This window comes from Manacus candei, unplaced genomic scaffold (assembly GCF_025592945.1).
Source record: "Manacus candei isolate 608988 ecotype Guabito, Panama unplaced genomic scaffold, ASM2559294v1 h1tg000053l, whole genome shotgun sequence".
Lineage (NCBI taxonomy): Eukaryota > Metazoa > Chordata > Aves > Passeriformes > Pipridae > Manacus > Manacus candei.
Window position 1 is genome coordinate 4982404 of NW_026138101.1, and position 14596 is coordinate 4996999.

The following is a 14596-nucleotide window of genomic DNA, read 5'->3' on the forward strand; positions in this document are numbered from 1 at the left end:
AATCCTGTCACAAGGATTCTGATGTTGTTAGTTCTGTTCCTTAGCTTCAGAGGGGCATCAGCTGAACAGAGCAAGGTCAGCTGTGCTCTCCAGAGCCAGGAGATGCTTTTGCACTACAGCGTAACCCATGGTGGTCAGGGAATTCCACCAACAGGTTTAAAAATAGTGCTTGGTTCAAGAGCTCGTTTCATCTCTTCATCACTTCTGGGCTTCTGCTTCTTCCTCCTCCTCCCCTCTACATTATCTTAGCCCTCTAGTAAATGTTGGTTGTTACACCCCTGTTTTCTACACACTTCCCCTTTATTCCTCTTTGACCTGTGCTGGTTTAAAGGTAAACCGGCAGGGGAAATGAACCCAACTCATAAGAGAGAGAAGTCAGAATAACAATTTAATAAAATAATACAATAAGTACGATTATACAGACAAACAATTGGTTCTAACCCACAAAACCCAAATGTACAACCCAGCACCCTGGGGCATGAACAGAGTGGTGTTTGTTGGGCCCCCTGCTCTGGGCAGAGGGTGTAAATGCTCTATTGATAACAGTTTCTGGGAAATGGTTTTCTTATCTTTCTACTTTCCCCACACAAAACAACCACACCACAAGCAATTTTTCCCTAGGTTATAATTTGCAAATCTCACACAAATTTAGAGTCCACCTACATAAATAAATCCAAATGCAGATTTTCTCTCCTGTTATATAATTTAAGTCTTCTGCATGTTCCTAACTGAAAAGAATCCTGGTATTCATAAAGATAACCTCTAAGCTTAGTAGTAAACTAGGAAGCAGATTTTTGAACGATATTCCATAGCTGAGGATCAGCAACATAATAAGCAAACAGAATGAGAAGAAGGGAACACTCCCTAATCTTTACCCAAGTATTAGAAAACTTGCACTACTCACCTTAATATTTCTGTAGGTTTCATTCAGAACCATTTTATTAAACTCTGGATTTTTAAGTGTGTCGAGGAAGTTTGAATATAGGCTGTGAAAGTTAGGCTCAATACTGACTCTCTTCATCACAAGATACTGTGATACCCAAGGCATGAACTCTTCTTTCACTGTTTCCTTCAGTTCTTCCACCTGTGGCCAAACCAAAGAGAAAGCACACCACAGAATAGATGAGAAGATAAGCAAAACCTTCTGGGGCCAGCTCTGACCAACACATAGTTATGGTCAGTCAATTGCTTTTAAAATTAATGTTTTTCTAAAAAAAAATATTTGAAATCAGTGACTCAGCATCCAAAGATCTGAAGTTGTAATTTTGTAGAAATATCATCAGCAGACACTTAAAAATATATAAAAAATACAGATTAAAAAAAAAATTCTTTTTTTTTTACCAGCATTCTTCCATACTTGCCTTCTGTGTCATATTTGACTGAGATAGATTATTGAAGATGAAAGCAATTTTTTCCTGGACATTGTCTGGAGGTCCCACAATTCTCTCTGTTTGATCTGTTGCTACTAACAGCGTATCAATGTTGGTAGTATTAATGGAAGGCTGCAGGGAGAACAAGAAGTTAAGAATAGACAATACCTAGGGGTGACATCAAAAGAAACTTTTGCTCTGTTCTGTCAAGCCAAAATAGAATTGAGCTTTATCAGGAGACATTTAACTGTCTCAGATTCATTTTCAGCAGCACTCTAAAGGAGCCAAGTGATTTTTTTTACCCTAAAAATCATGATCAATACTCAGCAGAAGAATGCTGCTGCACATTCATATATAATAGGTGCCACTGCAATGGCACCCTTTAGGCTAACAGCCTGCATACAATTTTAGCCAGGAGAACAATCACAGTACAATAGTGAGCAGCACTTAGCACAGCAGGGAGTCTCCAGGAGCAATTCAGTGCTGATTTGGGAAGGAGAAATCCCTGAGATTCACTTCTGAGGCAGCACGTCAAGTGTAAGTCAACAGAACGTGAACCAGGTCCCTACAGCTGCAGGACTGAACCCCAGGGCTTTAGCAGCTGGTGCATTGCAATTAAGGGAAAAGGAGATGCAGTTTTAAATATCAACCCTGACTGGAGTTTAAAATGGGAAAATATAAACACCTCGAAGTAACAACTATCTACAGGACATAACCAGGGGTGAAAGACAGTAATAGCTACACCATGACCTGTCCTCCACAGTTTGTTCACAACACTTTCAGCTACCTTTGGCTTTTGCCTCCTCTACAGAGAACTCTTCAAGGACAGTCCCAAGCAGCAAGACAGGCTCGACTTTACAGTGCATCAGTCATCATACAGCTACAGCACCACCCATCCTCAGTGAACACGTGGCACCAAGTGTGCCCCACACCCTTCTATGCAATAGCCAATAGTATCAACCTGCCAACCCTGTAATAACTCCAACAAGCAGTTCAGAGAGTTCTTTATGCAAGTGACTGAAGATGTGAAAAACCTAATGCAGTTAGAACTGCCAGGTCAGATGTGTGCAGTAGGTGTTCTCAAGTCCCAGGCAGAACAGCAGCTGCCAACTATTTTAAGAGTCCTACTGGAGGTCATTAAGAGAAACAATGGTTCTGTAATTGTCTTGACAGTTAAAGCCTCAATAAAAACATTTCAACTTGACACCTAAGTAATTGTGTAGTTTAATGACTAAAAATGCCTTCTCTCTACAAAAACGCTTGTCATATCTAAAAAGTTTATATGCTTTAAATACAAAATAACAGATCACAGTTTGAATTCAATACAGAGCAGCAACTTAACACCTCTGGGAAGGGCACAATGCCACAGTGCTCACCGGCACGTCTTTCTTGAAGCTGACTCCAGTTGGTCGGGTGATTGTGATGGTTTTTGCAACGGTGGTGGTGGTTGAGGTGGTCACTATAGTGCTGACTTGGCCAGCAAGAGGAGCTTTTGCTGGAACCTGGGCCTGGGCCTGAGCCTGGGCAAGTGCAATACTTCCAGGGGTGGTGATTGATCCCTGCATCTTCACAGGAGGATCTCTGGATTGCTGTCCATATTCTATGTACTAAAATAGGGTGAAAAAGCACAGGTTTGCCAACAACTGTTAAAATATTCAACACTACTGCCATAAGGGAATCTGCAAACTACAACTGTATACCCTCATAAAGCACAGCCTGTCAGTATTGACTTTCTTGCTGGAGAGGAGCCTCAAACTCTACCTTTTGGCCTCAACAGGTTGATGTCAAGCACCACAAGACTAAATATCCTTAAAATTTTGCAGTACTACCCAAAAAACTCCATCCCCATCCCCCCCAGCCTGAAACAGCAGAGTGGAAGAGGAGAACCTAAGAGCAAGGTGTGAACATCAAGAAACAGGCTACAAAGCAGGTGAGAAGTCTTCTGCAAGGACTCCAACAGCTACATAAAAAAGTCTGAAGCTCACCATTAATAAGCAAAACTACAGTTCTGAAATGGCCAACTTCAAGTTACTACATATTTTTAAGTATTTCCATAGTAAAAAATGAGCTTCTTCCCCACTGTTATACATTTCCTCAGAAACTGGTAACATCAGATTGTCATTTAAGGGATACAGTCTGAAACCAAGAATGCTACTGGACTTTTCAGCTTTGGATATGAGGCCTCTCTACCTCAGTGGAATAATTTTCCTTATTTAGCTCATGCTCTCAAGCTCTGCCACTGGGATTAGCTTTTCTTTATTTCCACCAATAATAGCACCTTCAAGGCAGACACCATACGATGAACACTGCTTTGGACTACACAGTATTCCCATGGCTCTCATCAAACCTTCAGGAATGAAATTTTTTCTGGATTATTTTAGCAGGTCTGAGTATGAAACTGTATAAACCCAGCTGAATGTCCTCTATTTTAGGAAAACTCCAAATCTTTAAGGGACTGGAATATGAATCCACTGAGGCACTTTAAATCCTTTGTGCAGTGCTGGATCACTCAGTTATATTCAGGTACCTATTTCAACATAAGCAACCCAAAGAGATTTATTGAAACAGGAAAGGTACCAGATAACCACCTTCACCTGCCTACCCTATCCCACAGAAAAAACTTTAAGGAAAGGCATTTGATTCTGTGGATCTACATGGCCTAAAATCATGATACACAAGACTGCTTTTCCAAAGGAAAACAGAAATCTGCTCATAAGAATTTCAGATCATAGAGAGCTGGTGTTGTTAATACAAACACACTCACCTCCTGCAAATGATGTGGGAACTGTATAAAGTGACTAATAGAAGCCAAGTGCTGACAATACTGGGGATAGTCCTTCAATCTGTCAGACAAAATACACATTAGTCAGAAGTGTAAGCCCAAACCAGAAACAGCCTTACAGAGAAACACAAATATCAGACTGGTATGTCATTCCCACACTGCATCACAGAATTACTTCTGGATTCCTTACAGCAGCTGTGTTATAAATAAAGCACTTTCTACAAAGTACTTTTTGTCACAAAACCCATTTGAAATTAATTCGTGTAACGGTAAAACACAAGGTTTATTCACAGCAACTCATCCTACATCTCTATACTTCTGACTGAGCACACAATTGCATTTATGTTTAGATTACTGGATAAGTAATTTGCAGTTTAGCTCAGTGCATTTTATACAGCACCCCTCACACTTAGAACTTCCTCTATCTGCAATTCATGAAAAGCTTTGAGAAAGCTTTTTTTTTTTTGAGATTATTTTGCCATACTTGAGATTTCTGTGTAAAACCCAAGCCCTGGAGCTTAGTTCCTAGTCAGTCCTTCAATAAGGAACAGTGCAAACAGCACTCCATTGGAATGCACCTGTGAAGAGTGATTACATTTGTTCCATTTCTATCAGACAATTTCATCTAACTCACCACTAATTATTTCTATAAACAAAGTGCACTAATTTTCAGCATCTGTTTGCCCCACATTAATACAGGCACCACACTGAACATTTTCATTTTGAAAAGTCACCCTTTAACTGGCACATTCACACCTTTTGCCTCAGCTCAGCATATCTCTGAAGCAATCCTGAAGCTGAGATGTGTTAATTCCTAACACATACCAGCAACCTTGCACTGCACGATTAGAGCAGGTTCAACATTCACGACACAACACTATTAGAAGTTACCAAACACCCACACTCACCTATTTTTAAATCTATCTAGTGCAGCAATACCAAAATAGTACATTTTGGATGCAAAAGGCTTTCGTAAGGCTTCGAGAACATAGCGCAGGGCCAGGCCCAAGGCCATGTAAGTAACCAGTCCTTTCTCTATGATCCCCCCGAAGAGACAGGCTGTGATGTGCAGCTCTTTGTCTGGGTACTGCGGGAAGAAACGGTACTCCTCGAACAAGTTCCTCAGCATGCAGTTAAACACTTCTCGTTCCCGTTTAATGTTGGAGTCCTTAAACCTCTGCAGCATTTCCAAGACCTGCAAAGAAATTGGGAATTGTTACTGATGGGTTTTTGCTTTCTTCCAGCCCTTCCACATCTTCACGCTTCAGGAGTGTGTGCGACTACCCGGGTAAACTGTGCTACCACGAGTTACACCACAAAGAAGCTGCTTCAAGAACATCTCACTTTAGCCAGCAAACACCACATCACTACAATGAGCTTCCTCTTCAGACTGGAGTTTTCTCCATTTTAAGTAACTGTCTTCACACAGAACTTTTTTTGTGGCCGCCCACTCCATCACTTTCAAAATCAGAAAAATTAAAATTAATGTTGTGTCCTCCATAATTTATAACCACACAAATACATTAAAGTAAACTCGAAGTACTTCAAAGAGCAAGTACATCAGGCCAATAATTACTCTCATAGAGACTAACCAAAATAATTATCAAAAGCTCAGAAGGTAGAACTTGGGACACTTATATATATGGATGCTGTAGTCATTTTTAGATACTTAAAAAACATGTATTCAAGATAATTTATACAGACTATTTAAAGGCACTCTTTAGCACTTATTTTGAACACAAAGGCTTCCAAACGACATGGAATCCTTCCCACTTAGCAGCATTTTAGGAGCGTTAATTAGACATCTAAAGTTTTCAGTCCACAGAAGTCAAAGCTGAATGTAATGATCAACTGCAAGTTTGCTGCAAAATCAACTTCAACCAAGCCAAAAAGCAATGCTGTAAGTATCTACCACAAGCCCTTTTTTTATTTTCCACTAAAACGTGAAGGAATAATTGCTATCAACTTTATTGCAAGTCTCTGGACAGCAACTGCTGAAGAAGGGAACTCACCTCATCCACAGACATGGTGGGATGTGGTGGATGGTTGTAAATACGCTGGAAGTAGCTGTTTGCCTCATCATCTATTTCTTTGCTAAAGTGCTGATTAGCCTCTGGCCACACCTGAGATAAGTCAGCTGTTAAAAAAGGGAACAGGTATTATGCTCAGGACAACTTCAGGCACACAGGATTTCATCTAGTCCTTTTCAACTCTTCCACCAATCTGTACAGAACCTGCTAGTTGTTCTAAAAGGCAGGATATTTAACCTTTCCATTAGACAGGAATTGTTATTTAAAAAAATCTGTTTCCAATATGCCGTATTTATTAAAAAACCCTGAATCCTAAGATAGCATTAACCTCACAGTTGTATTCCTAGAACCCACTGCATCCCAAGCTGACCTCAACTGACAACTAAATGAATGAATGCAGAACAGACTAGAATAAAGCATGCTACACAACACTGACATGCACACAAACTTGCACACAAACTTTCAGGCCAGCCAGTGAGCTTCCAGTAAGTTTATATTGAATGCTCAAGACCCAAAATATAAACCAATGGTTATTACAGCCACCTCCCCTGTACACCTGCAAAGACAGGTAACTTTGCTGTTATTACTCATGGCTTCTCTGATAGCTCCTCCCTAAGAGCAATGAGGAAGGTTTAGCATATGGTTGTGCTTCCTGAACATTTGACTGCTTCAACATTTCACTGTGAGCATACTGCAGAGGCATAAATGATTTAAGGATAATGGCTTGGTGTCAGGAACCAAATTACTCCTTCCAAAAACTACCTTCCCAACCTTCTGTTAGTCTTATTTGTATTCAATGTTGCAGTCTATTTCACTGCTTCACCTGTTAAGTTCTCTGCTGCAACAGGACCTTACTCAGGTAGCTTTCTTTAACCTTGTTACAAATAAATCCCCAAACACCCTGGTACCAGGCATATACAATTTTCTCTGTCAAGAGCAGGACAACACTTTTGTTCAAAACACAGCACCACAGAAAAGGGACAGAAACATAAATCTGAAACACGTTGTATTTTTATGCTAACAGGTTTTTTTAAATTCCCCCCAGGGCACTTGTCAAGCTTCCAGGATACAAGCCTAGAAGCACCTTTTCAGGCTAATGGAGTAACAGAAGAGCCACATTTCTAACATTTACCACCTATAGATCCAAGCCTCCCCTGAAGGAAACACAGATTATCTGCAGACCACAGTCACACATCACAGCCACAGACAACACTACCACTTACAAGGTTTCATCTTACTCTGCTGGAATGTAGGCTGGTTCAGTCCAGATGTGCTCAGCTTCCTTTGCACGAATGGGTCATTGTTCACTGCAGGAAGGCCCAGGGCTCCAGTTCCTATGCCAGTCAGGCTACCCGTAGTAAGACCACCTACTGAAAAGAAACCTGTAGTAAGACCACCTACTGAAAAGTAAACCACTGGTCATCTCAGTTGCACCCTCACAGCATGCATTTGTAACTCCTCCTAGCACTTATCGTTTCCAAGAACTCAACAGCTTTATAATCTTCATAGCTGTCTAATATCAAGCAATTTTAACTTAAGCAATTCATCTCTGTCCCAACTGAAAATGACGCTGCTGAATTTGTCAAAACACCCTCTTGACTCTTTAAACTTTTTACCTTTTGCAGCTGCAACACTCTGAAGTGCTGTTTCAGCAACGACCCAGAAGTGTGTAACTCCCTCCCATACAACACAGCTGTTTGTCCACTGGGGTGTCCCACCCTCAAAGGGAAGGAAGCACCTAACCCACCAGCATTTCCAACCTCAGCAATAACAGTGCCTTAGCTCTGCCATGTCAAAAACAAATCACTCCAGCCCAACAGCAGTACCTGGAAGCTGTGAAGAGAGTCCTCCTATGCCACTGAAACCCGTTGTCTGGTTTTGGGTGGAAAGAGGGGGGAACGCTTTTGCTGGTGACTGCGGAGTGCTGAAGGCAGAGCCCAGGTTTGGAGGGAAGCCTTGCATGCTCTGGGTGTGAGGAGCAGCTGAGCCACCTAAACTAAGAGATGCCATTCCTGCAAGCGAGTCGATCTGAACGAAGAGAGGAAGGTTATACAGACATCCATAAACCAAAAGCCAGCTGATTTTTGGCATGTTTTGCATAAAGACGGCTACCTATCAAAACATTTCTGAGAAAAGCCTTTCTGCATGGCTACTGTAAATTCTGAAGTCATCCAGATCACCCCAAAAGATCAGTTTGTCTAGAGAACGCGCTTTCATTTTTCCTCTACAATCCCATGAAATCCCATTCTCTCCGAGCTTTTACAGAAAGGCTGATTGTTCCACGGTCTGCAGTTAAGAGTAACACAACAGTAAATGCTTATAATAAGCAGCATTTACTTCTACTTGCAGATTTTTATACTACAGTAGTTTATGCTCTGCAGTTTGCAACCTCAGACCTCACCCCAAGACTTAAAAAGGTATTTCGACTCAAGCTTACAGAGTATTTTTATTTTTCACTGTCTGAAGGATCCCACTATATGCCCACTTTTCCCCACCTAAATACCTGAATGAAGTCTTCAATAAAAAGCATTAAAACCTGGGTGATGAGTAGGAGGGAAGGCACAATACAGGCTAACAAAGCAGTAAGTCAAGGAACTGACTAGGAACAGCAGAAAATGGTGTTATCCACCCAGAAGAAAGCATGACTACAGACTAACAACTGCTGCTCTGCTTGATCGTATCACTTATTTGCAGCACGTTGCCAAGATGTTTGGTACATCTGATGAGCAACTTCAATAAAGCAACAATTTACAAGGAAACTGCTCTCTGTGTTTAGTTTATGTTTAGTTTATCTACTGACAATTCAGTCATTCTTAAATGCTGAATTGCCACTATTTCATGTGAAAAGCCTGTCACCACTTCAAAATTGAATGTAACTGCTAGAAGCAAAACCTGTCTGTAATGTGTTGCTCCCAGAGGAGGAAGGGATGATGAGTGGCAGGGAGTAACTGAAATGTACCTTGTTTTTAAAAGAGCAGTTCAGTTGAGAGCTGAAGAGCCCCAGTTATAACAAGTCCTTATGCTCTAGCACTGTGGCTTGGCCCGTGAAGCTACAAACAAGACACATCAGGTTCAAAGGCAGTGCTTAATTCTCAAAACTCTTAGTAAATTTTAGCACTTTAAAAGAAAGCCTCAGTTACTTTAAATAAACCAAACATCTGTCCCTCTCCAGTGCTCCCATCCTGTAACACTTCACAGTTACTTCTTACAGACATTTGTGAAGTGAAAGACAGTTCTGAACTACAACCCTCAGACAACATTCTGCAGTCACAAGCAAGTTATCCAGACATGCAAGCACAGAACTACGTGAGCCAGATGATGTTTGACTTAGTCCTGCAGAAGGAGCTCAACTACTACAGCAGAACTAGCACTAAACCAACGGCACCCTGTGCAGAGGCAGCCCTTGGTTGTACCTGAACAGGTGAGATGGCATCCAGGCTGCTGGCACTGGGCGGGCGGCCCTTGGGCATCACTCCAGGCGGGGGCTGCCGAGCCTTGTTCATGACGTTACTGCAGTTGGCTACCATGGTGAGGATCGTCTCCGACAGCTCCTGAGAAACACTCCTAGGACACAGAGGCAGGACAGTAGGGATGTGTACTTGCATGGCTGCAACAGTTCTTGGAAGAGCAGACCATCTACAACAGCCCTGGCCTGGCCTGGCCAGTCGTCCACATCGTGGGCTCTGCACAGCTTAGCCTTGTGAATTAAAACATAGTTAATGATGCTATGATCCCTTTTTCAAATCTGCTCCCCAAGGCTCCTTCCTGTCCTCAAACTTCACAGTTGGTGATTATTCCCATTCTGAATCTCACTACACACAAGGTCTCTCTCAAAGAGGAGATACATGGAATAAACACACACAAAGACAAAAAACTGAGGAGAGGTAAATGCCACCACCTGCTTCACTGAAATTCATCTGTCTACAAACTGAAAGACATGCTTTACACACTAACATTAAACCAAAACAGAGGCAGGAAACTCAACTATTCAAGGTAAATATAATGAAAAACCATCAGAAAACTCAAATTTAGGCACAAAGTCACTGCACAACCAAGAGCAGTCAGTACCTCTTCCCAAAGTGTTCCATGTCTGACTGCCAGGTTCCCAAACTGGAAGGAAAGCCAGCTCTGCTGCTGACATACCTAACCACAAACATCCTAACAGAACACTAACATTTTCCTCTTGGAAAATACAGCAAGTTATTTACACTCTCCTGAACTTTAGTTTTACTTTCTTGATGAGGATTCCTCCCTGTAATGGTGCAACTATACCAACACAGCTTTATTGCTCTGTTAACCTTGTCTGGAGACTCCTCATTTTAACTCCATTTAATAAACTGTTTCTCAAGCTGGTTCCTTTACACACTGACAAAAACACCAGCCTGCATTTGAAGCAAACAAAGTCGGCGGGCTGAGAGGCAGGAACCACAGTCAGCCACCTCTAGAGCAACAAAACTGTCACCATAAGGGAAATTCCAGCTTCCTGGAATAAAACTTTCACATCTCTTGCATTTTTTTAATTTTTTTTTTCCAAACCCTTTCTTACAAAACAGGAAAAAGCCTTTTCATTTCCAAGGCACAATTACACAGAAGCCTCTTCCCTTCTTGAGAGAGGGACTGAGAAGAAGTGGCAATTCCCCATCCTGACACATTTGGACCATGCAGGACTGTGTGGAACAGGCACTGCTGCCCCTCTCAACTCACTGCAGCTCCACGAGGGGAAGACTTCTCACAAGCAGGTTGTTAACAGATCACGTGCTTGGTCAGCCTGTGGTGCCTGCAGCCACCCTGACTTCATAAAACACTCAGCAACAGAAGGAACATTTATTTCTTTTTGAAGACTCACTGTTACATGATGCCACAACTGCAGTGCTCACCAGGGATAAACAAGTTGCACCAAAGTAAGTCTCAGAACATGCAGGGTCCTGGTGGCTAAAAAAAGTGTCTCCCTGGACACAAAACAGCACAAGAAATAACTAGTCTAATTAAAGAGCAGGCTCCTAAATCAACAGCTTTAGGAAATGGCAGACTTCAGCTAGTGAAGTGGAACTACTCTGCCAAATGTATTTAATATTTACTGTGATTTTAACCTTCCAGCCTTCACAATGCCTGCTCCCATTCATGATGAAACCTGAGCTCAGCCACTGCTGCATGAAAGAAATCCAAGCTTTTTCTTTCTAAAGCTCAAAGAGAATAACTGATGGAAAATGACTGCAAGTAGGTCACATTCTTGTATAAAAGGGAATACAAGGAGCTATAAAAAGAAACCAAAAGCTGAGAGAATTGTGCCAGTAGAGAACTAGTGGCTTTTGGAATTAATGCAATAAATAAAGTTTGGTTAACACATTAAGATTCAGAACACAATGACATTAGATGCAAGTCAAATCTATAGTTAACTACTGAACCTCTAAAACGTGGACATTGCAGCATGCAAAACAAGGAATATAAGTTCATTTGTGAACTAGTCTCAGAAGATGCACTTTGAGTTGAAAAATATCAGTTATCTCTCAGTCCAAGACACGTGCTGACCATTGTATTTAAGAAACAGTACTTTAACAGCATTTGGAAGATCAGTTGCACAGGTTCCAGCAGAAACCAGGAGACTCCTTTCTCCTAAAATCTTACAGGTATCTCAAATTCCCTTTCAGTTCCACTACCCCCTGTGACAACTCTATGTTGGTATGAATTTCCTAGCACCTACAGGAGAGCCATGAATCATCCTGGATGCCTTTAAAGATGTTTCTCATGTTTTTCAAGACAACACTGGTTAAGCCAAAGGACACAGCATAAGGCTCAGATCAGTAACGTGCACTGGGACATGCCAGGCTCACTTGGTGCCAAAACCAGCAGCAAAATCAGCACCATCTCCAGCTTCCAGTCGCTCTGGCTCACACATGGCCCTGTGACAGGTCTAGTTAACTGCAGTAGTGTTTCAGAGATAAATACCATCTTGGTCTGACAGCACCAAGAAATGACACTGCAAATACTTTACAACATTCAGTCACATTTACTATGTGTACACAGTATTTGAAGACTGATTTGTCCAATTTCAGTTTCCATCATCCCTTCTGTAGTCTATCCCTCCCCTCTAGCAGACAAAACAGCTCTTAGATCGACACATTTTTTCTTCTGCCTTTAGCTAAACACTCATCTGCAAAAGATCTTCAATATTTTCCATCTGAGTACTTTGAGTCTCTCTCAAATGAAGACAACAGAAATTACACACGTCTAGTTTCAGTCTCAATTACACTACAGTCACCACTCACCACTTTTCTCCTACACATAAGGGACTGCAGGAGCCCTTTATTGCTAGGACAGTTACCAGACAGAGGCATCTGCTTAACACAATCACAAAATCCTTTATATAATGACTTTTCCAAGATACTGTTCCATTCTGTACCATGGTCTGTATTCCCTTGTCCAAACTAAAGCCCTGTATCTGACTCACCAGCCAGCCCCCAGTCTCCAAGATCACCTCACCTGTTCCATGACAAAGACAAAAATGCTCAAGCTCTCACAACCCAGCCCACAACAAAAGTTTCAATGCAAAATGAACTATACTACAGCACCTATCCCTGCAAGTTTATCCATTCTCATTAACCCCATGTGAAATTCCAAGCCAGCTGTGACCATGTGCCAGAAAACAAGTTGCAAACAGATGACATGCTCAGTGTAAGCAACGTAATCCTTACCCAGCACAAGCTTGCAGACAGGCCAACATCGTCGCCAACGTTTCTGGAGGAAGTTGAGCACTTTTGGGTTGATCTTTTTCTGGAGCAAGGCCACCCAGGATAGATGGACATCTTCTCTTTAAGAAAGTCATACAGGCCTGGATGAAAGGTTCCTGAGGAAAAAATGTTATCTTAATCTCCCAAACTGCATCCAGGACACTATTTCAAACTTGGCAATTGCACCGTGGAAAGAATTGCACTAAGCTACTATAGTTCAGTGAAAAATGTGGAACTATCAGACCATGGACACCTTCCACAACTTTAAAGCTACTTATAAAATTGTTAAAGTGACTTAAGTTAGTCACTGATACGAATGCAGAAATAAAAAGAAAAATTCTGCTTTACCCCATGCTCCCGAATTTTATCTGTGAGCCATTTGTCAAGTTTGAGGTATTCCCGTCGAGAGGCAAGTGCAGCAAGGTCAATAACAAAGGCAAATGGAGTACCATTTAGCAGCATTGACAAGGCCTAAAGAAAGAAAATCAGAAGACTACTAGTGAAGACACACAGACACCCTTTCTCCTTTTCTTTCTAGCCCCCCCCCTTTTATGAAAGAAGTCTTATTATCCCATGCTGCTGTGCTTTCTTTGGTACTATCAACTTCACTTACAGCTCGCTCATGAGGCAAATAAGCAAGAGCTCTGATTTGAAATCATGACTTTACCTTCTTTGAAGCGACCTTGTGCTGACAGTTTTAAATTCCTCTACCTGAAAATCCACCAGCAAGTGGTCGAGAACTACCAAGTTGACATTGCAACAAAATTAAGCAGAAGAGCCAAGCATCTCCCTGCAAACAGACCTCAACCCCTTCAGAGACACTCAGAATGTATCTGCTCTAAGGGGTCATCTCTGCACACAGCAATTGCTACAACAAAACTGACTTCAAGCAGCAGCAGGTGCTCTTGCACTTTGTGACAACCCAATTATTTTGCATCTAACTTCAGGAAGCAATAAAGGCCTCAAAGAAGTCAGTCACAACTTCCAGTCTGTTGAGAATGAGTAAAAACTAAGAAGCAGTAGCAAGAAATCCCCATTCCGTTGTGCTTAGCAGTGCCACCTTCATGCAAATATCTCACAGATATTTTCTACATTCTCATTTCAACAGTACTCAAGGTTAAAGCAGTCAGAGCTCTTTCTGGATTTACACAGCAAGCAATTCTGTTGTACTGCTTCCCAAGGTACTTGTCACCTAAGCCACGATAACCAACCCCACTGCAAATAACCACGTCAAACATCTTGGGCTCCCAGCTGGACAGGCTGAAAGCATCTGCAGTCAGATACCACAAATCAGCTGAAGAGTACTTCAGCTCACATCAACATAGGCTTTTTTTCTTTTTTAAGATGAGCAGCAACAAATAAATCCAGATATGCTTAAAAAAAAGTAATCCTTACTTACTAAATTAGTCTAATTTAAGCTTAGCCTTTGATAAAAGATAAGCAAACCTGCAAAAGGCACCAGACAGCAAATAATGGCAGTGTTTTGCAAAACTCACCTTTAAGTCCTGCGCCACATCAAGAATCCGTGACAGCTTTGCCTGGTCATACTGCTCCCCTCTCATGTACCATTCTGCCATGGCATGCATGATGAGCTGGCGGATTGAAGGAGACTGACCCTAAGGAGAATTAAACTAGGATTGTACTTCATGGTTCTAGGAATAGGATCACCTATGTGAACGTTAAACA

General features: G+C 41.6%; 1 protein-coding gene and 2 non-coding genes across 7 annotated transcripts in view; all 3 read right to left on the minus strand.

Moving 5' to 3' along the window:
- CNOT1 (CCR4-NOT transcription complex subunit 1) overlaps positions 1–14596 on the minus strand; it is a 54299-nt gene that overhangs the window by 20061 nt on the left and 19642 nt on the right. For 2 of the 5 annotated variants that reach the window (XM_051802014.1, XM_051802015.1), the window contains exons 14-25: positions 14407–14526; positions 13259–13381; positions 12875–13026; positions 9596–9746; positions 8009–8210; positions 7406–7552; positions 6165–6289; positions 5061–5347; positions 4135–4213; positions 2747–2977; positions 1362–1502; positions 905–1084 (exon numbers count right to left, since the gene is read on the minus strand). In XM_051802014.1, the coding sequence (XP_051657974.1) occupies positions 905–1084; positions 1362–1502; positions 2747–2977; positions 4135–4213; positions 5061–5347; positions 6165–6289; positions 7406–7552; positions 8009–8210; positions 9596–9746; positions 12875–13026; positions 13259–13381; positions 14407–14526 (1938 nt within the window). The remainder of the gene's footprint in view (positions 1–904; positions 1085–1361; positions 1503–2746; positions 2978–4134; positions 4214–5060; positions 5348–6164; positions 6290–7405; positions 7553–8008; positions 8211–9595; positions 9747–12874; positions 13027–13258; positions 13382–14406; positions 14527–14596) is intronic. The other 3 variants (XM_051802018.1, XM_051802016.1, XM_051802017.1) reach the window with 3 other exon arrangements.
- Positions 32–170, minus strand: LOC127477556 (small nucleolar RNA SNORA46). The gene has a single exon (XR_007906982.1). It is a non-coding gene; the product is annotated as a small nucleolar RNA SNORA46 (small nucleolar RNA).
- LOC127477557 (small nucleolar RNA SNORA50) lies at positions 9134–9269 on the minus strand. Its single transcript, XR_007906983.1, has one exon. It is a non-coding gene; the product is annotated as a small nucleolar RNA SNORA50 (small nucleolar RNA).